Source organism: Ascaphus truei, chromosome 8 (genome assembly GCF_040206685.1).
Source record: "Ascaphus truei isolate aAscTru1 chromosome 8, aAscTru1.hap1, whole genome shotgun sequence".
Classification (NCBI taxonomy): domain Eukaryota; kingdom Metazoa; phylum Chordata; class Amphibia; order Anura; family Ascaphidae; genus Ascaphus; species Ascaphus truei.
The window spans coordinates 26,848,426-26,869,002 of NC_134490.1; the positions used below are offsets into that span (position 1 = coordinate 26,848,426).

General features: G+C 43.5%; 1 protein-coding gene across 5 annotated transcripts in view; it reads right to left on the bottom strand.

The window, feature by feature from the left end:
* CCAR1 (cell division cycle and apoptosis regulator 1) overlaps nucleotides 1-15,302 on the bottom strand; it is a 57,054-nt gene extending 41,752 nt beyond the window's left edge. For 3 of the 5 annotated variants that reach the window (XM_075610924.1, XM_075610923.1, XM_075610921.1), the window contains exons 1-5: nucleotides 15,168-15,302; nucleotides 10,915-11,039; nucleotides 6,265-6,431; nucleotides 2,716-2,760; nucleotides 945-977 (exon numbers count right to left, since the gene is read on the bottom strand). In XM_075610924.1, the coding sequence (XP_075467039.1) occupies nucleotides 945-977; nucleotides 2,716-2,760; nucleotides 6,265-6,431; nucleotides 10,915-10,990 (321 nt within the window). In that variant the 5' untranslated portion in view covers nucleotides 10,991-11,039; nucleotides 15,168-15,302. The remainder of the gene's footprint in view (nucleotides 1-944; nucleotides 978-2,715; nucleotides 2,761-6,264; nucleotides 6,432-10,914; nucleotides 11,040-15,167) is intronic. The other 2 variants (XM_075610926.1, XM_075610922.1) reach the window with 1 other exon arrangement.
* Nucleotides 15,303-20,577: the final 5,275 nt, after the last annotated feature.

A 20,577-nucleotide genomic window follows, 5' to 3' on the forward strand; every position in this document is an offset into this window, starting at 1 on the left:
TGCACTATCACCAATACTGAAGTACTTATTCATTTTGCACTATCGCAACTGGACTAACACGGCTATTTACATTTTATGCTCATGTCAATGACCCTTTTCTTGTTTTGTACAGAAAAATATTCTATGAAGGGAGATGGAAAATATGTCAGAAACTGTAAAATACAGCAAGAGTTTCAACAAGATCCCGGTGGGAAGCATATTTCAGAGAAAGAAGTGTTAGAATAAGAGGTCATGCTTTCACTGGAGGGCGGGAGGCTCATGGTGAAACGTGAGGTGGATTCATGGAATATCCTCCCAACAGAGGTACAGTAGCAGAGACTAATATATGGCATAGACACGGCTACCCTCAATAAGAAAGACACCACGTTAAACAAAGTATCGCGCCGCTCCTCCTCATCTTACCATGCACCCCACACAACAGGAATCATCTACCAGAGACTCTTACAGCCACCACCAGTCTAAGTTCTTTCAAAACTAAAGCTGTCTCATATTTTAAATCTGGTCTGTTACATACGCCTATAACATTATCTTTAACAGTTCATGCAATGTCTTGTATATAATGTATAACCCTATTCATTGAATGTAACCATGATGTGATGAATTTGTCATCATAACTCTATGCCCAGGACATACTTGAAAACGAGAGGTAACTCTCAATGTTATACTTCCTGGTAAAACATTTGATAAATAAATAAATCTAACAAATAGCGTCTGAAGTTTCACAGCGGCCAGGAAAATGGGCGGAGTATGTGGGTCAAGTGGTTCTCATCTGCCCTCAATGTCTAACGCTCTATGTATCAAAGGTGCATTCTGCTTACAATTTGCAAGATAAAAATATTAAGTGATATTTTATAACGTGGTTTTAAATCATGCAATCTTGGAAAGCAAAGTTTATTAACATTACTAAGCACCATCATCTGTTGAAATAAACAACTCACACTCACCTGCGTTAACATGGTTTGTTGTGGCTGCTGTAACTTTAAGAAGAAAAATAAAGATTAGGGTGCACATTTTCAGAGATGTGTACCAAAAATATGTAACATTGTGAAAGGTTTTTTTATTTCATAACATGAAAGCACAGCCGATTTGATAAAATCGTGTTTGCAACCTTGCCTAGGCCTGAAAAGGATCATTTCCTATAGATCAGAAAAATCTAAACTTCAAAAAAAAAAAAACACACAATTTTTTGCTGAACAAAATCGAAACGATTTTGAATAAAACGTTAGCTTAGCAATTCAAAAGGTCTTAATTATGTTGAATGTTTCTCAGAATCTTCTCTGAACAGCTACCAAAAAATATATATAAGATTCGGGGGATTTAATATTTAACAGAAATATATTAGTGGGGAGTTTATATCAAATTGGAAACATATTTAGAAACCAGGAACAGAGAAAATCATAGTTAAGTCAAAAGAAATGTCTGTAGTTTTTACAAGTTCTAGCTTCCCTTATTTAAAATAGAAAAAGTGATGGCGGGAGGGTGTGATCGTATATAAACATGTTGCACAGTAAATTGAGGGTTTGCCTAGTATATTATTTTGTTAGAATAGATTGCTGAGGAAAAAGAACATTTTGCAGCAGCCGTCCGCCTGTTCGAACAAATCCGCACACCCGTACAATAAAAGGCGACAACGGCATGTTTCACAATTAGGTTTAAAACATTTTTAAATTTAGTTCCTGGAGTCCGCAGAGCAAGTGAGAGATGTGGAGTAATATGTGTTGGAGAAAAAAAAAATACTGTAATGGAAAGTAACACCCTAAATAAAATGTATATCCCTGAGAGTAATAAATGGCTGACAAATAAGGCAATATTAATGTAATGTGTAAGAATTAAGATAAATCCCATTGGTGAACAATACAAAAAAAAGAAAGGATTTGAAACCGCCAATAGCAAAGCCAAGAAATTACTTCATTATTACAGGTCACTCAAACCTGTTTAATACACCCCACTGTAATGTCAAACATTTTAAACGGCAGAGAAGGATTCTGGGTAATGTAAATGAACTGTGTCCCTTTTTACCTCTCTTACAATATTAAATTATTTCCCCAGAGCTTTTGCTTGCTGCTTTAGAAAGCAAAGGTCAAGGGAATTGCAGAATCAGAGACAATTGGAGCTTGGATAACAGATTCCACATTGGGAAACGGGTAGTGTTTGCATACCAGATGCAAGAACAGTACGTTAAAAAAAGAACGAATAGCTAATGCAATTACAAAAATGTGAACAGATGTATGAATTTTCACACTGTTTTTAAGGCGTGTGGATTAATTGATGTGAAGCAGCTTCAGGGTGTGTTGGGAAATAGAAAATGCAAGCTTGTGTCAGGTCTCGGCCTTTGATTCATTGCCATAAAAATACATAACGCGCTGGCTGGAGAGGTTTGTTACATGCCATTTTATCATCAAGGATAGCAATATATAACATTCAATTTTGAGACTATTTTTAGTTCCATAAAACTTAAGTTATTTTTAGTTAATTGTTTTCTCCCATCATATTGTAATTTCTTTAACATACTACATATCAACATGATTACATCTCAAATTCTGCTCATTTGCATCCTTAACGCAAGTGTTTGCATGTGACCAGAAGTATGCCTTCATGTTCGATTAAGTTTTGTTGTAGCTTTGAATATATATATATATTGCCCTAATTTAAACCGGAAATGAAAAAAAGTTAAATATTAGACTTACTTTTGACTCATAAAACAAACCAACTAACCTGCTGCTGTACACTGTACATAGTCTGCTGAGGCTGTGCGTACTGCTGAAAAAATAAAATACATTAAATGTAACTTTCATGAAAATAAACACAGAGATTGCAGGATCTCCCTCTTGCTTAGCTATTTTTAAACAGATTACGGGTGGGTTGCTCCATAGTAGATACTTAAAACAAAGCAATAACTCAGAATTAAGCAGGGACATATACCTTCCATGGCAGATGTTAGCTACAGATAGGATTTGCCTCCTACTGAAAGTCCTTTTGAAAGTTACCAAGACACTTATTCTTACCGCTTGAGCAGATCTAGAAATACCCCCTAAGTAGTAAGTACCAAAGCTCGTTGACAGTCAGCTTTTAATCAAGGCCAGGAGTTCTAAACCAGTGGTTTGTAACCATCTGAACCAGGGAACAGCAGGCATACCAGATATTAGGGATTACTAATGGATTCAACAAATGTGAGAATGCCCTTGGATTACATGTGAAGAGTGCACTGCTTGGTTATCTGAGATGTATAGTACTAGCCATGGGGCTACTCAAATGCTTCATTAAATGTGTGTTTTAAGATAGGCCAAAGAGAGAGAGAGGATGCTAGTCGGATATTGAGGGGAAGAGCATTCCAGAGGAGTGGGGCAGCAAGTGAGAAAGGTTTTAGGCAGGAGAGGGCTTTAGATACAAAAGAAATAGGTAGATAGAAGACATGCTTGAGCAGCAGGTGTATATCGAGAAATTAGGGTGGAAATGTAAGGAGGGGAACAGGAGTGTATAACCTTAAAAGTGAGGATAATTTTGTAAGTGATACAGGATTTAATAGGAAGCCAGGAAAGGGATTTTAACAGGAGAGACTAAAGTGATTCAAGTAGCTGCGTTTAGGATAGATTGTAGGGGAGACAGGTGAGAGGCAGGAGAGTAGAAGGCCACAATAGTGAAGACGTGAGTGAACGAGGGCATGTGTTCTTGTTTTAGCGTATATCTAAATGGAGCAGTTTCCCGGTGTCATGATTATTTCATATGTAGCCATGTATCCCCTGGCTACTAAATTCCTTTGCCTAACATATAAATCCTGGTACCAGCGCAGGCAGTGTTGGGGTTACTACCATGCTCTTGCTGCAGAAAGTAACTCCCTAGTAGTTACAGGAGGGGTGTGTCTGAGGCAGAGGTACTGCTCACCTACTGGGGCTAAGACCTGGGACCCTCCCCTGGTAACAAAAGGGGTTGCAGCATAAATGTAGTGTTCTATCCTCTCCCTTCTGGGGGAAGAGGGTTCTATTCAGTTTAGTGTGTGCTGCGCCAGGGATCTTAGAGTAGTGGGAGCTGATACCCCTTATCCCATTAGGGGTTAAGGGACCTGAGGAGAGACTCTTGGGGCCCCAAGCTCCTGGAGTTGGCTCCAGGGACAAAGAATAACCATGCTGTGCTGTGGAGACAAATAAAGACCACCCTTGTTTTACTCCTGCCTGAGGATGCAGTTATTCAGGGGGAGGGAAGAGAGTTTTCCTGCAGGGGCTGCACCTATCTATGATAGGCCCTGGAGGATGGATGCCCTGCACCAAAGAGAAAGAAGATAATATCCAAAAGCCTGTCGTCCTGTTATCCCCACTACCATCGGCAGAAGCTCAGAATCCTGAGAGCCTACAGGTGAGCAGCACTACACCAGGTAGCAACGACCCCAAATCTCACGTAGGGTGAAGGGGGGGGGGGGGGGGAGGGAGGGGTTACACATACAATAAAGATTATTTTCACGGTACCAGACAATAGGGTGTGTCTTTATGCCTAGTTTTTGAGGGCTAAAAACAGAGCGTAAAAAACGATAATCTGCATGGAAGACAGCTCAATGCTGCCTGGTAGGGAGGAGCAAGTTACAATAAAAAGCAGGACTTATGTGAAAACTAATGCAGGCTTTTGTCTTCAAATACAAATTTAAAAAGCAATTGCAAAACAGCTAGGGAAAATAAATATAAATAAAGAGGGTAATCAAATTTATACGGATCATTTTCAAGGTGTCATTTTTTGGGGGAACTGCACTTCTAAGTACCAATGCCCAGGTTTTGAGGTGCTCAAAGGTTAATACCATATTGTCAATTAGGACCACAGAGCCGAAATAATGAAGAACATAAGGATTGCAGATGTTGTGCTCACCCTGTGTCCAAGTACCAAAGAAAAAGCATTCCCGAGCATGTGATTAGGTTGTGCAAAAGTTGTACGCCTGCACAGTATTCACTGCGCCATTACATTGTCACGGTTACCAACAATCCCCCGGAAATAGAGGCTGCTCAATTGTCGCGCATTACATACAGTACGGTCCTACAGCGCCTGATGAGCGCTTTATCTAATAGTATGTCTGCTACTTTAAATACACCCTGTCTAACCCTACCTAAAAACAGAAGTCGAGATTAAACATGGTGACCCATATTTACCAAGTAGTGCTATTACACCTTAAGACAGGGGTGCTCAACTCCAGTCCTCAAGCCCCCTCAACAGGTCATGTTTTCAGGATATCCCAGCTTCAGCAGAGGTGGCTCAATCAGAGGCTCAGTCTTTGTCAAAGACTGAGCTTCTGATTGAGACCCCTGTGCTGAAGCAGGGAATGATTGAGCCACCTGTGCAGAAACAGGGATGTCCTGAAAACCTGAACTGTTGAGGGGGCTTGAAGACTGGAGTTGAGCACCCCTACCTTAATGTGCCGGAAGATACCTAAGCCCATTCGCTTGAACAGGCTGCGATGCGCTTTCCAGCGCTGGAAGGGGTCAGATGGAACAGCACCACTTAAGAAACATGGGCAGGTGTGTCTGGAAAAATATCTTGTGCAATGAATTCCACAATAAACAGTAAGGCACAAAATGTACATAAAATAACTTTGTAAACAAAGGATTTCTGAATAGTTTGAGCTTTTATTTTAGCTCAATTGTGTGCCTTTTGGGAACAAGGGATATTAAGCCATGACAAATTCTACAGAAGTATTATAGACTTGTAAACACAAAGATAGGAAGTGCCGTAAAAGACCAAGTCATTGGCTCATTGGATCAAGTAAACTTCAAACAAACAAAAGAATTCAAGCAGCTTGGATTCTTTAAAAATGTTCCACGAACACAGATTTGTTGTAGGTTGTGATACCTTATAGTGGACCAACAGAGTTCTTCAAAGATGAAACGGTGCACAGCGCTTTCTAAACTTCCCAGGTTTCTGCTTCAACCTCTATACAATGAATTTAAATCTATGAAGAACCATAATAATGTTCCACTAAAGGCATCCCAGCCTATATCGCATCTGCTCTTTTACAGGTCCAATATGGCTATTAGATCAGGGGTGGCCAACTCCAGTCCTCGGGGGCCACCAACAGGTCTGGGTTTCAGGATATCCCTGCTTCAGCACAGGTGGCTCAATCAGTGGCTCAGGTGAAGACTGAGCTACCTGTGCTGAAGCAGGGATATCCTGAAAACCTGACGTGTTGGTGGCCCTCAAGGACTGGAGTTAGCCACCCCTATTCCAGATCTTTGAACTACATGGTCAGTGAATGTAGAGACGAGGTTACGTTAGATACGTGCTAATTACCTGTTGCATTGCAGCGGCGGCAGCTGCTTGTTGCTGCAAAGCTGCAGACTGAGTTAGTTGGTAGTTTGCAGTTGAAGGGGCGCTGAGGCCAGCTGCTAATGCATTTTGCTGAGTATAGATGGTAGGTGAGGCTCCAAGCAACGATGGTTGCTGAACTCCTAAGGGAGCTAAGAACAGGACAACAAATGTCTACATTTTACGCAATTTCTGGAACAGGATAAATGCATGTATCTCAATTCTGTTACTAAAGTTTTGCAAGAGATCCAGTTAGATGTATGTTATCACTCCTGACATTTCATTGTAAAGGAGATAAAGATTAGGTATATGAATCAAGACACTGATGGCAACTTTTATAGCAAATTCACTTTCCCATGCAAATAATAAGCTGGCTGTGAAATTGAAGTGTAGTGCTGTGCTAATCTAAATAATAGTGCACCAATTCGGTGAACATATACAATAAAAAATATATATAAAAATGAACCACATCTAAACAAAATAGTGATGTGAATACAGTTTATGTGAAGGCCGCCAATAACAAGGTAACACTGGCTACCCTAGCCAGATAAAAGACACAGAAGAAAAACGTGACCAAAAGGCGCCAAAAAAACATTAAATCACATGTGCATCAGAAACATCTTGAACTATCAATTGGTGTAACAAATAAATGAAACCAGTGATAACGTCCTTGATTAGGTGTCCATAATGATCGGTATTGTAAGTCTAAAGTCACTTGGATCAAATTGAAGATGAGTAGGTGATCAGCACATAAAAGAAAAAAGAGAACAAGAATACATAGCGTAATACTGTAATATACCAGCAATGGTTAACAAGTAAAGGGAGTGGTGAGTTCCCTAATGGTCAAGAAGGTCAGATGAACAAAAATAACATTAAAAAAAGATGGTTAAAAACAGCTCCTCTCCTCACGGTGACAGGCAAAATTGGAGTCCTACTTACAAAATAGCAGTAGGACATGCGCAGTGTAGTGTGATGAGATCACAAGGGTAGGCACTCCTCACTGGCAGAAACCGCCTCCGGTGTCCCCACGCTTCGTCCTCCAGTCCCGCTGGGGTATGTTGGTCTCCTGGCGTGGTGACATGCCCCTGAAGAAGCGGAGGGATCCATGAAACGCGTAGGGTGGAGTTTGCCCCTACTCCCAAGTGTGTACAGACTGTGCAGAGTCTACGTCTACGTTGACAAAGTGCTTTGCACGAAACGCGTTGAAGGGCTGCGTCCCTCTTTTTATGCCTTGCTTCAAATAAAGAAAGTTTTCGCCAGACCTGCCTTCGTTTTTGGATGCTGTGCGCTACACAACCATATCTCTGCTGCCCAGTAGAGTAGTCCCGCTTCCCTTCTCCTTGCTCCGGATTGCCCAAATCTCTCGGATGTCCGACAGCTTCTCTCGCGAATAGCGTAGGTGACACGGACAGGAACCGGATATGACGTATCGGCACTGGGGAATCACTAACGGTGGAGAACAAAGGATACCACGTAGACTCTGCACAGTCTGTACACACTTGGGAGTAGGGGCAAACTCCACCCTACGCGTTTCATGGATCCCTCCGCTTCTTCAGGGGCATGTCACCACGCCAGGAGACCAACATACCCCAGCGGGATTGGAGGACGAAGCGTGGGGACACCGGAGACGGTTTCTGCCAGTGAGGAGTGCCTACCCTTGTGATCTCATCACACTATACTGCGCATGTCCTACTGCTATTTTGTAAGTAGGATTCCAATTTTGTCTGTCACCGTGAGGAGAGGAGCTGTTTTTAACCATCTTTTTTTAATAAATGTTATTTTTGTTCATCTGACCTTCTTGCCAATCATTAGGGAACTCACCACTCCCTTTACTTGTTAACCATTGCTGGTATATACAGTATTACGCTATGTATTCTTGTTCTCTTTTTTCTTTTATGTGCTGATCACCTACTCATCTTCAATTGGATCCAAGTGACTTTGGACTTACAATACCGATCATTATGGACACCTAATCAAGGACTTTATCACTGGTATCATTTATTTGTTACACCAATTGATAGTTCATGATGGTTCTGATGCACATTTGAATTAATGTTTTTTGGCGCCTTTTGGTAACGTTTTTTCTTCTGTGTCTGTAAAATTGAACTCATATTGCTATTGGTACTGAAGGAATCAATGTGATATTTTCCCAGCTCCTCAAATCATCTTCCTATATCAGGTCTACACATAAATGTTATCATTCTAGATGTCGATTGATCTTATTTAATAACAGAGAAAGACTCCATAGGATCAACTGCATATTTTGAAGCTTTTCTGATATTTTATAAGTCCATATTTATGTTTGTCAAGTTAAGTACAGTGTTGTGACAAGTGTATATTCACAAAAAACATTGGACGATCACTAACCATTTGCTAAGGGAGCAGCGTTACACTTTGGTACCTAGGTCTCTATAGCTTCCCCTCCCTCCCCCCCCCCCCACTGATAACACATGGTTGTTCTAGTGAGTGAGACACTGCCAGCCACTTGCCCAGTGTCAGCCCTTTGTGTGACGGCTATGTAGTTTTTTTTTATGATGCAGTGTTTTTTGGCTTTAGGATTTCACTTCTTTTGTTCTACCAACAAAGTCCTCTCAATATAATTGGTGCTTTTAGAATCCAAGCCGCTCTAAACAGAACATACGGTTTAATAACTAGCCGAGAGGCTGCTCAGTGCAAAACGATGTTCAAACAAAACTGGTGGAAACCAGGAGTCTATCTGCAAATTCATCAGCTGTTTTGAGCATTTTAACAGAGTTAAATGCAAGCTGTACAATTTAAGTATAACATTTATCTTTACACTTGTTAAGCAGTACAAAAGAAAAAACAGAAAATGATTGACCTATCCGGTTCTCCTCTCGGGTCACAAGGCAACTTACATCTACTGCATTTACTCCCTCACCTGCTGTCTCCACGTCTCTCAACATAACACTTGGATTGTAAGCTCTCCAGGCCAGGGGTTTCCTTTCCTATTGTCTGATTATTTTTAAAGAAATGTATTGTATTATAAGTCCCTGTATTGTATCTTGTAAAGCGCTAAGCAAACGGTGGGCACTATATACGTACAGTACGTGATTTCATTTCATACTAGAAGGTTGAAATGCATGACGACAACCTTGCTAATATCTCCCTCTTCTGCTTTGGAACAGCCCACACCTTTCCATTCACCCCATATTACACAGAAACAGGAAGAAAAGTCAAGTTTGCCCAGTACTGGGAGAAGCAGGAGAGCAAATTAAAATAATCACACTTCAGCCCAGCGAAGCACAACATTGTAAATTACATCACAAATCCAAGATGAGAATTTACAGAGAAAAAAATGCGGATATTGATAACATTTTATTTCAGCTCTATTTGTACAAAACTTCTATAGCTGACATACATGGCAAAAACTTTTTTTTAAGTTGTAACAGGGTGCAGCTTTCTTTTTATGTTGTCAAACTGCACAGCTTTGGGCCGCATCAACCATGCCAACCACAAGGAGATACTGAGCAGCACCCGCCTACATACAGCACGTAGATCCCTGACAGGGAGCCCTTACTAGTAGCAGCCAAGTGAATAGTGGTTTAACCAAAAAAGATTGTTAGGCCTCAAGTTTAAAGCTGCAATTCAAGCTGCAGTTTTTTTTGTTTTTTTTTTAAATATATATTTATTTTTTTCCCATTCAATATATGCATCAATACAATCTGCACACTGACAAGTGATTAGCTAAGCTGCAGATCGATCCGTTCTCCTGTGATCGATAGCTTGCTCGGGGCTATTTAATTCAGTTCTTGCAAAGAATTTTGGGCAATGTAGTCCTGGAATATGATTGACTGGGCAGTTACTAGATACAATTGGTGCACTGCCAGAGAGAGGACGGGGCTCAAGAGCCAGAGCCTGTCAGAAAGGGAAGAGCTGTCACTTTGGAAATGCTTCCTACATTAGAAACATTAAAAAAATGTCTTTAAAACATTTTTTTTTTTTTAAATGCTACAAGTATTTTCTCATAGTACAGAACTGATTTGTTTAAAGACGCACGCAGGATATTGCTTGAACTGCTGCTTTAATATACCATGTTTCAGAGCACCAAATCTCTATTGTTTATCCAACAATTCCTTTTTTTTTTTATGTCATTCCATTTACTTGATCAAAGCATAAATGGGGGGAGCAAATGGCATCTTTTCCTGGCGTCCATCATCTTCTGAATATTTAAATCCATTGTGAAGTGCATCATGGGAATAGGCACCCTACCAATTACCCCTTCCAACATGCTCTGCTAATGAGCTGAGATATATTAACACCTTAAAAATGCAGTGGCAAGATGCAGTTCTGATTTGGGCAGCAACCAGTGATGCCGACACGTTGATCTGAAACCAGGCAGATAATGAAAAGATGTTTGATAACATTTTGCACCCCTTTGAAAATAATGACCGATGCAAAATGAAGGCTGCAGTAATTAAAACATCCTGATAATTCTTTACATGACATGGGTGTAAAATCTATTGTCTGGGACTTACTTTTTATTTCAGACTATAGCTAGGTCACTGGGGACTATGGGACACTTTAAATAATACACAGTAAAAAGCACAAACTAAAATACAGGGTTTTCACACATAATCAGCAGAAGGAAAAGTCAATGGAGAAAGACCATTTTACCTGGCTGAGAAACAGCAGTTGCTGCAAATTGGGTGGCCCAAGGAGGAGGGTTTTTCTGTCCTCCAAACTGAGCCATGGTGGTGAGAAAAGGCGGACTGCTCTTAAACTGTTTCTATAGATAGATTCTGTAAAAGGACAAAGTCACACTTAAACATATATAGAGAAAACATATGGTCAACATAAAGACACTCAGAAATTATAATAAGGGACACAGGACGCACAATATTATATGTAAAAGACTTGCGTATACACTTACTATATGTTTTTAGAATATATTTTACAGTTAATATGATATAGTGGTGCTCAGACATTGCAAAGAGCATCATAGTTATACTATTTATGATGTCCAATGGTACTGAAGGATAATCATAACTTCTGCATTAATCAAAATCAGACATTTTTCACTCGTAAGTGAACCTATACATTGAGAGGAAAAACATTTCCGTGTTTTTAAAACCCCTCAGCACCCGAGGGGCCTGAAAGGAGCTCAAGAGCAATGCTTTCCAGGAAGCTTGGATGACCCAAAAGGGATAAAGAGCATAATCTTATTAAAGGGCCGATCACTCCTATGACCTAAATGTGCTGGAGACAGTGGCAGGTTGACGGGGTTACACATGGGTGATGGATATCCCAAATTTCCCACCAACTTAATATGAATTCATTTTTAATGTTAGTTTGTAAACATGGAAAGCTGAGAATTTGAAAAGGTTTGATTTCCTTTGGCTGTTCCATGTCTGATGACTCACTCTGTGCTCAAAACGGATTTTGCAGGCAAAGCTCCCCCCCCCCCCTTTTTTGTGTGCAAATCTTTGCTTTTAACATGGTTAGATTACTTTACATAACATTGATGGCTGGCACTTGCAACATTCAGTGAACCTTATACATGCTTTTGTGCTCGTTTTCTAGGGTAGAACGCGATATGAACAGAAGATGAGGAACCTCTTCCATTCAGATGAACGTGGTGACATTGCGGCCACGTGATTGCTTAGGTTTTTTTGACTGGCTACGTAAGGGGCCACCTTATTGGCTGAGGGCAACCAAATGTGTGCAAGGCAGTTAGAGGAGCCAATTTCCCTTTACTTCATTTCTCTTTATCAGGGGCGCTCAACTCCAGTACTCAAACCCCACCAAACAGGTCAGGTTTTCAGGATATCCCAGCTTCAGCACAGATGATTCAATCAGTCCCTGCTTCAGCACAGGTGGCTCAATCTGATTGAGCCACCTGTGCTGAAGCTGGGTTATCCTGAAAACCTCACCTGTTGGCGTGGTGGGGCTTAAGAACTGGAGTTGAGCACCCCCAATGTACATTATACTCTTCATTTTAAAAACAGCCATTATGGTTCTATTCTTGAAAAACAAAAGAAACAAACAAAACTCCGTCTTCAAATTTCCTAGAGAAGTTTTTTTTTTTAAATGGATGCCTCTCGATTTTCTATAAATTCAGCTCTGAAAACGGAAACTTTGACATTGGTGATTAATTTCTTCAGTTATATTAAATAGGCTACCATTCAAAACGCAGATTCATAGCACACATTTCCCAATACTGTATTTATACTGAGGTTTTTACATATAGAAGGGAATAATGCGGAGGTTTATAAGGGCAAGTACGTTGAAAGACGGTACTGCAACTCACTGCTTTTTACATTATTTTATACAGCATTTGTGAAGAATGTATAAATCCAGCAACATCTGCATGCAATTTTATTGCGAATAAATTTAATGCATATTAATTCATAGGAAATAATGTTTTCGGAACCAAATTATTCAACGCCTTTATGAACTTTAAGGAAACAAAAGGGGGAAAAAAGGAGTGTAGCGTATTTCTAAGTGGTAGGTAAAAAACAAAACCCATTTATTGGGCGATTCCATGTATAGATGTGTAGCCGCACGTGTTGTCTCAATGACCGACACTCGCTACATAATTATTCGCCAGGTATTTTTAAATATGTTTTGCAAAGGATATTGGAAACATTTGTCAACATTGTAATTCAAATCTTATTCTATCTTTAAGGCCTGTCCTCCCTACTTGGTCCTTTCACAGTAAGCGTTTACAGGTACATCTGATAACACATCACAGGGATGGAAATAAAACAATCTCCCGCTTCAGAGAACCCACTGCAAAATTAACCCTTACTCCTGGCGGTAAACTGGTCACGTCAGGAACGAAGCATCAGGAATACATCACTATCAACGGCATCTACTTTTGAAACGCTGCTCTTCTATCATAGTAGGAGAAAGATGGTGGTGCACAGCCGAAAAAAAATCACCATGGGTTGGTAAGTAAGCAATTAAAAAATGTATTGGCACATAAAGCAGGATTTAAAAAACACTAACGTGTTTCATGCCAGATAGCGCTTTATCAAAGATTGATAAAGCGTCATCGACACAGCGCCATCTGGCGCGAAACACGTTACAGTGCTTTTTAAATCCTGATATATGTGCCAATACATATTTGAATTGCTTACTTACCAACCCTTGGTGATTTTTTCAGCTGTACACCGCCATCTTTCTCTTCTACTCGTATACCGGCAGAAGTACGCCGACCACGGCTTCACTCTGCAAGAGATCCCGTAAGTACCTCAAGTCTCTTTTACATGGTGACTTACTAGCTATCCTTGGATTTAATAGAGACTGTTTTTCCTGACATATTACTGTGACAGAGAGGTCTTGTATTCAGACTCAGACCTGTGTTTCTACCAGTCACTGTATGCATATCCATTTAAAGACATTAGATGGAGTTCTAAATATCAAGAATCAGAGGCTTACCTGCTGGACATATGTTTTACTCTCTACACGTGAACAGACATTCAATTGTTATAAAATTATGTGTTTGGCAACACTCATATACTGCCGTTCATGAGGTTTTTTTGATGCACGGTTTGTTTGGGATATTCTCAAACACATTTTTTTTCTGTAGCTCTTCTATCATAAACAGGGTTTTTTTTCCCCCAGGAGTGTTTGAGCAACTGCAAATATTACCTTTGAGTGCTCGGAAATCCTGAACCTGTAGCTCATGCCATTCATTACAAAAAGGCTTACAGTAGTAGTTGCAGAGATGCACAAATAGCGAGATGCTGGAGATTTCACATGGAGGCTGACAGCTATGTCAAAATTATAGTATTATGTTTTTGTTTAAGCCCCCAAAAAATAAGTAAATACCATGATAGAGTAATTCACAGAGTGTAAAACATACACATATAAACAAACATGGTGTGTGTGTGTGTGTGTGTGTGTGTGTGTTTGTTAGTAACAAGTCAGACGCCATGGGGCACTCAAAATTTATTTTACCTGGAAAGTGTGAAAATGACAACTATGAAACCCTTGAGAATGTATTTTCCATTTAGCTCCTAGGAATGTAAATCTTATATAAGCGTTGAATATGTAACTACTCATCTCAAATGTACTATCTGACCAAACAAAACACATACAAGGCAAACCAGTCAGTAAAAATAAAATACTCTGAAAAGGTCCTGTAGCTCAATTGCATTTTACTAGTGCATTACTAAAAGCCATATATTCATTACTAAAAGCTATATATTCAGCAAGGTAGAGGTTATTTACCCAGCGAGCTTGTTCAACATTATTCAACCGGCAAATAAAGGGCATATTTATCCAACTGCCAGTTAAATAAGACTGATCAAGGGTCTTCATCAGAACTATTTAACTGGCTGCAAAATAACACTTGTTCAACCTAACACTTGCTTTAATCCTAACCCCAATGCCAGCCTAATCCTTATCCTAACCAGCACGAAGTCCTAATAATCTGGAAGAAAATCTATGCCTGCTAGATAAGATTGAGGGAAGAGGTTATAGAGCCGGCCGTGGGTAAACAGACACCTCCATACCAAATTCGAAAGAAATACCTGCCCAGATATATTAATGAACTATACAGTATTAGGCAAAAACAAACATAACAAAAACAACTAATTTAACTATATATATAAGCAAAGAAGGGTGGGTAGCCGTGTTGGTCTTTTAAATATATTTAAAGTTAGATTTTTATTAACACTAATAAACAGTTTCCACACAAACATATGCGTTTGTGTTTATTTTTAAAATCTAAGTGTCCATTTGTAATGAACTTTTGGACCTAACACCATCCTTCCAGCAGCAGTGTTTTATTGACAGGTTTATACCACACCGTTGCTGTCCCATCACAGCAGGGATCCCTGCGGCTCCCCCTTACCCGGGCCTAACACCGAGGCACACCCGGAGAACCCGCGCTGCCCCCCTCCCCCGTGGATGTCACTCACCCCGAGCTGTTTGTTTCCTTCACTGTGTACATTCCATGGCCGTCTTCCACGGCCACCAAACTACGCATGCGCCGGGGCTCCTGGCGTCATCAGGGATGGGACGGCGCGCCGCGCTCACACGCACACCTCTTCACTCAGAGGCTTCGCTGTTGTTGGACGTACGAGCGGCTTGACGTCACCACGCACGGGGGCCCACGCTTCTGCAGTTGAGAAATGGTTGTTGTTGGGGGGTGGAAGGGGCCATTGTTGCCAACTGCTTGGTTCTGTAATTAGTCATGGGGACATGTTTAGGAAATGCCAGAGACGGACCTGGTAAAGGGATTGTTTTTTTCAGCAAGTCTCATGCATTTGGAGCCAGTCTACATCATTTTTTTGGTATAGGCCGCAATGAAAGAGCAATGTCAAAGTCTGAGGTCTAGGGAAGCAATTAGTACCAAAGTGTACTAATGGGTAATGTAACCAAAGTTACATGGTTAAGGACTCACATATGGGTGCTTGATGCATTTGTAACCAAATATGACACCTATAAGTAGTTTTTATTGATGTTATCAATATGACATGTAGCAATAGTCCTCTGTTTTAACACAGTTTGTCCTTTTGGTTAGCATAGCCTGCAGCTCCCTGGCAGGGAATGTGGTCCCTGGTTATGGAATGCTGGGGTCCCCTGGACACTACAGCTAGCCTCCCCCTTCACTGGTACTTCTGCTGTCAGCATACTGTAGGGACATCTAGGCTGTTTTTGCGAGGTAACTCTCCCCCTGACTACCCCTAGATTCCCCCCTGACTGAGTCTCACTTCTCTGAGAGCTCGCCCCCTCCCCCTCCGGTTGATTGGTAACCACAGTCAATGCATTTACCCTACTGATTTTATGTACGCAGGATACTTGCCTTTTTACATTTAAAGTATATATTGATATACTTCACCATGTGCTTTTTTTTGCTGTTTTCTTTTGTTTTTGATTAGTGCTGGGGGTGTGAGCCACTCTCTTGATACGGCTGCAGACCCTCAATTAGACCTATCACGGTTTTGTATATTGTATACATTATTTACTCTGTATTTAGGTATATGGGTATGCACCTTGCTTTGTTACTTATTCATCAGTTGTGTTACTTATCACTTTAAGTTTATATTAGCTGTGCACTGTATTATTTCACAATTCCAGTAGGAATCCCTTCTCTTGACTGGCCTTTTCCCTTCTGCAGTTGATGGAGTCTTCCCTTTTCCCCCAACTGACTTTACTTGCTTACGTTCCGCCTCTTCACCCACAGATGGGTATAGGCGACTTCCACGGAAAACTTCACTTTAAAAAGATTCATGGAAGTTGTTTAGCTGGGTATACCCAAGGGAACGCTAGGCCCAAGGGTCGACGGAGCTCATTTTGTTAGAAACGAGGGGCGCCACGTGAAGATAGGGTTGTTAATTGATAATGAGATGCTCTATATTCGCATCAATTATCCCTTGCTCCCCCCCCACCCAATTGACATTTACCTCCTGCGATTGGTGGCGGTCTTCCTGTCCCCTTGTCACAAAGTGGGAGTTTGATCCTGGTCTCCCAGCAGGCCCTCTTTTTCACGTAGATCACTGGGTCTCCCCTTCTCTCTGGTGAGACCTCTCCCTCCCGTGGTCGACAGGGGTTCACCCCTGCCCCTAGCAGACCCTTTACTTTGCCCTTCCTCTCATGCAGTCTAGGGGGTCTCTTCCTGCCCCCAAGTGGGCCCTCCTTATAGTTCAGGGCACACCTTACTCTCAGACTTCCAAAGTTCCCCCAAGCAGGCTCCGCAGCATTGCCAGCAGTAGCTAGGTATATATATAAATATAGATATATCTATATCTCCTTTTGGGGACTACTAGTTGGTGCAAGAGGTTAACAGCCTTAATGGGTTAACTGTGGGATCACTCGGGTTACATCCCTCACCATCATTTGATGGAAGATGATTATGCAGGAAGGAATAGGTACTCCATTGTACATCTTGTGACCAGTGATGTCACTAAAGGGTCATAGAAGGGTATATACAGTATAGCTCTAACCAACGTTTTAGAAACAGGTTCCTCAGAGTTGAGACTGAAGCCTCACCGTGAGTCCTGTAAATAAGTTTGTGTGTATAGTTATGTGTATTAAGGATGTCCTATCACCATTTATGGTTTTTAGTTAAGGAACGTGCCCTATATAGTTAGCGCCTACAGTAATGCCCCTAGACTGGTCTTTTTCGGGAAGAGTGAGCATGTGCTTAATAGGGGCTTTCAGATAAGTAGCTCCAGAGCATAATCGTAGCGCCCCCACCGGAAGGTCCTGTGTAAACTCCCAATCCAATATGTATGGACGAGGTATGCAGTACACAGTAACAGGATACTGATCCCCGAAAACTGCGTATATATTCCCACCATAGGCCCACTTGAGATGGGGCATTATTGACACTGTAGGAGATTGCCAACCTAACCAATACTAAGGGAAACAAGCAAGAGCACCTCCCCAGTGTAGGTGTGAGAGCTTCGAGGGGAAAAGCACAGAGTAACCATATTGTTTGTCACCTGTTAATGGATGAAGTGAAGTCTGTTTTGTATGGCGAGCATTATCAACGGATGTGAATAAAGGGCTTGTGTGTACTATAAAAGTTCCTGGCACCCATCATTGTTCTATCTGCATATCAGCATTCAGCCTGCATGGACCCAGCACCCTGAGCAGGTATGAGAGACTGAGCACAACCATGTAAATGTTACCTAGAAACAGAGAGCGAGAAGAGACAGAGAAAAAACAAGGCGAGAAAGAGAAGAGACAGATAAAGGACAATAGAGATAAGAAAAGAATAATAAATCGAAAAAAGTTAAAAGAACAAAGGAACACATAAGGAGAAAAGACAGACATTTAAAATCTAAACAGCATGAATAACTGCTACAAAAGAGATCTATGAGGAGTAATACGTATTGAGAAGTGTCCCCACTTATGTGAGAAAAAAAATACACCAGCGAAGACAACCAGTGTTTGATTAACAATAATGTACTGACTCACTATATTTGTACATTGATTTATTATTATAACATACAGCAAGTGCACCAACGTAAACTAGCCAGCCAACACAGAGGGACAATAAACCAGGCCGGCTTTATAATTGGATATTTGATAGTATATAATATTTTAGTGATGGTGTTATTTATTTATCAGGATTAGTAATAGTCATTAATCAAATGTAAAGATATTCTAGGCTTAAAATTGTTTTATATTGGGTGCTTAACTAAATATATAGTTACATACAGACATACCCCGGTTTAAGGACACTCACTTTAAGTACACTCGCGAGTAAGGACATATCACCCAATAGGCAAATGGCAGCTCGCGCATGCGCCTGTCAGCACGTCCTGAACAGCAATACCGGCTCCCTACCTGTACCAAAGCTGTGCGCAAGCGTGGATACTATAGAGCCTGTTAAAAATGTGTTATTTACATCAGTTATGTACGTATATGACGATTGCAGTACAGTACATGCATTGATAAGTGGAAAAAAGGTAGTGCTTCACTTTTAGTGCATTTTCGCTTTAGGCTGAGTCCATGCTGCCGCTGAGCTCGCTCATGCTTGGAGAGCGGTGATGTCACCAGCTCTCAAGCATGAGCGATCGCTGTCCTGCAACATTTTTAGAGCAGGAGTGGGTGGGCGTGGCTATTAGGGGAGGGGGCGTGTCATTGGCTGAATAGGGGCTATCTGTGTTTCTGTGTATCTCTCTCCCCCCCCTTCCTTCATCTCTTTCCCCTCATCGCACTCTCCCCCCCCATTGCTCTCTCTCTCCCCCCCCATTGTTCTCTCCCCCCCATTGCTCTCTATCTCTCTCCCGCCCCCCCTGCGCTCTCTCCCGCCCCCCCCTGCGCTCTCTCTCCCCTTCCCCCCCCGCGCTCTCTCTCCCCTGCCCCCCCCCGTGCTATTTCTCCCGGCCCCCCTCTCTCTCGGCCATCCCCCTTCTCTCCCCCCTTGCTTTCTCGCCCCACCTTGCTTTCTCTCTCTCTCCCCCCCATTGCTCTCTCTCTCCCCCCATTGCTCTCTCTCCCGCCTCCCCGCGCTCTCCCCCGTCACCCCTGTGCTCTCTCTCCCCTGCCCCCCTGCGCTCTCTCCCCTGCCCCCGCGCGCTCTCTCCCCTGCCCCCCCCGCGCTCTCTCCCCTGCCCCCCCGCGCTCTCTCCCCTGCCCCCCGCGCTCTCTCTCCCCTGCCCCCCGCGCTCTCTCTCCCCTGCCCCCCCGCGCTCTCTCTCACCTGCCCCCCCGCGCTCTCACCCCTGCCCCCCCGCGCTCTCTCTCCCCTGCCCCCCCGCGCTCTCTCTCCCCTGCCCCCCGCGCTCTCTCTCCCCTGCCCCCCCGCGCTCTCTCTCCCCTGCCCCCCGCGCTCTCTCTCCCCTGCCCCCCCGCGCTCTCTCTCCCCTGCCCCCCCGCGCTCTCTCTCCCCTGCCCCCCGCGCTCTCTCTCCCCTGCCCCCCGCAGCTCTCTCTCCCCTGCCCCGCGCTCTCTCTCCCCTGCCCCCCGCAGCTCTCTCCCCTGCCCCCGCGCTATCTCTCCCCTGCCCCCGCGCTATCTCTCCCCTGCCCCCGCGCTCTCTCTCCCCTGCCCCCGCGCTCTCTCTCCCCTGCCCCCGCGCTCTCTCTCCCCTGCCCCCGCGCTCTCTCTCCCCTGCCCCCGCGCTCTCTCTCCCCTGCCCCCGCGCTCTCTCTCCCCTGCCCCCGCGCTCTCTCTCCCCTGCCCCCGCGCTATCTCTCCCCTGCCCCCGCGCTCTCTCTCCCCTGCCCCCCCCCTCTCTCCCCCCTTGCTTTCTCCCCCCCCCTTGCTTTCTCTCCCCTCTCTCTTTCTCTCCCCTCTCTCTTTCTCTCCCCTCTCTCTTTCTCTCCCCTCTCTCTCACCCTTCTCCTCTCTCTCTCCCCCTCTCTCCCTTCTCCCCCCCTTCTCTCTCTCTCTCTCTCTCTCTCCATTCTCCCCCCCTCTATTTCTCTCTCCCCCTCTCTCTCTCCCTTCTCCCCCACCATACCACTCCGTTTGCCCCCCACCACACAGCAGCACACCGTTTGCCCCCCCTGTCCGTTTGCCCCCCCCTGTCCGTTTGCCCCCCCTGTCCGTTTGCCCCCCCTGTCCGTTTGCCCCCCCTGTCCGTTTGCCCCCCCTGTCCGTTTGCCCCCCCTGTCCGTTTGCCCCCCCTGTCCGTTTGCCCCCCCTGTCCGTTTGCCCCCCCTGTCCGTTTGCCCCCCCTGTCCGTTTGCCCCCCCTGTCCGTTTGCCCCCCCTGTCCGTTTGCCCCCCCTGTCCGTTTGCCCCCCCTGTCCGTTTGCCCCCCCTGTCCGTTTGCCCCCCCCCTGTCCGTTTGCCCCCCCTGTCCGTTTGCCCCCCTGTCCGTTTGCCCCCCCTGTCCGTTTGCCCCCCCCTGTCCGTTTGCCCCCCCCTG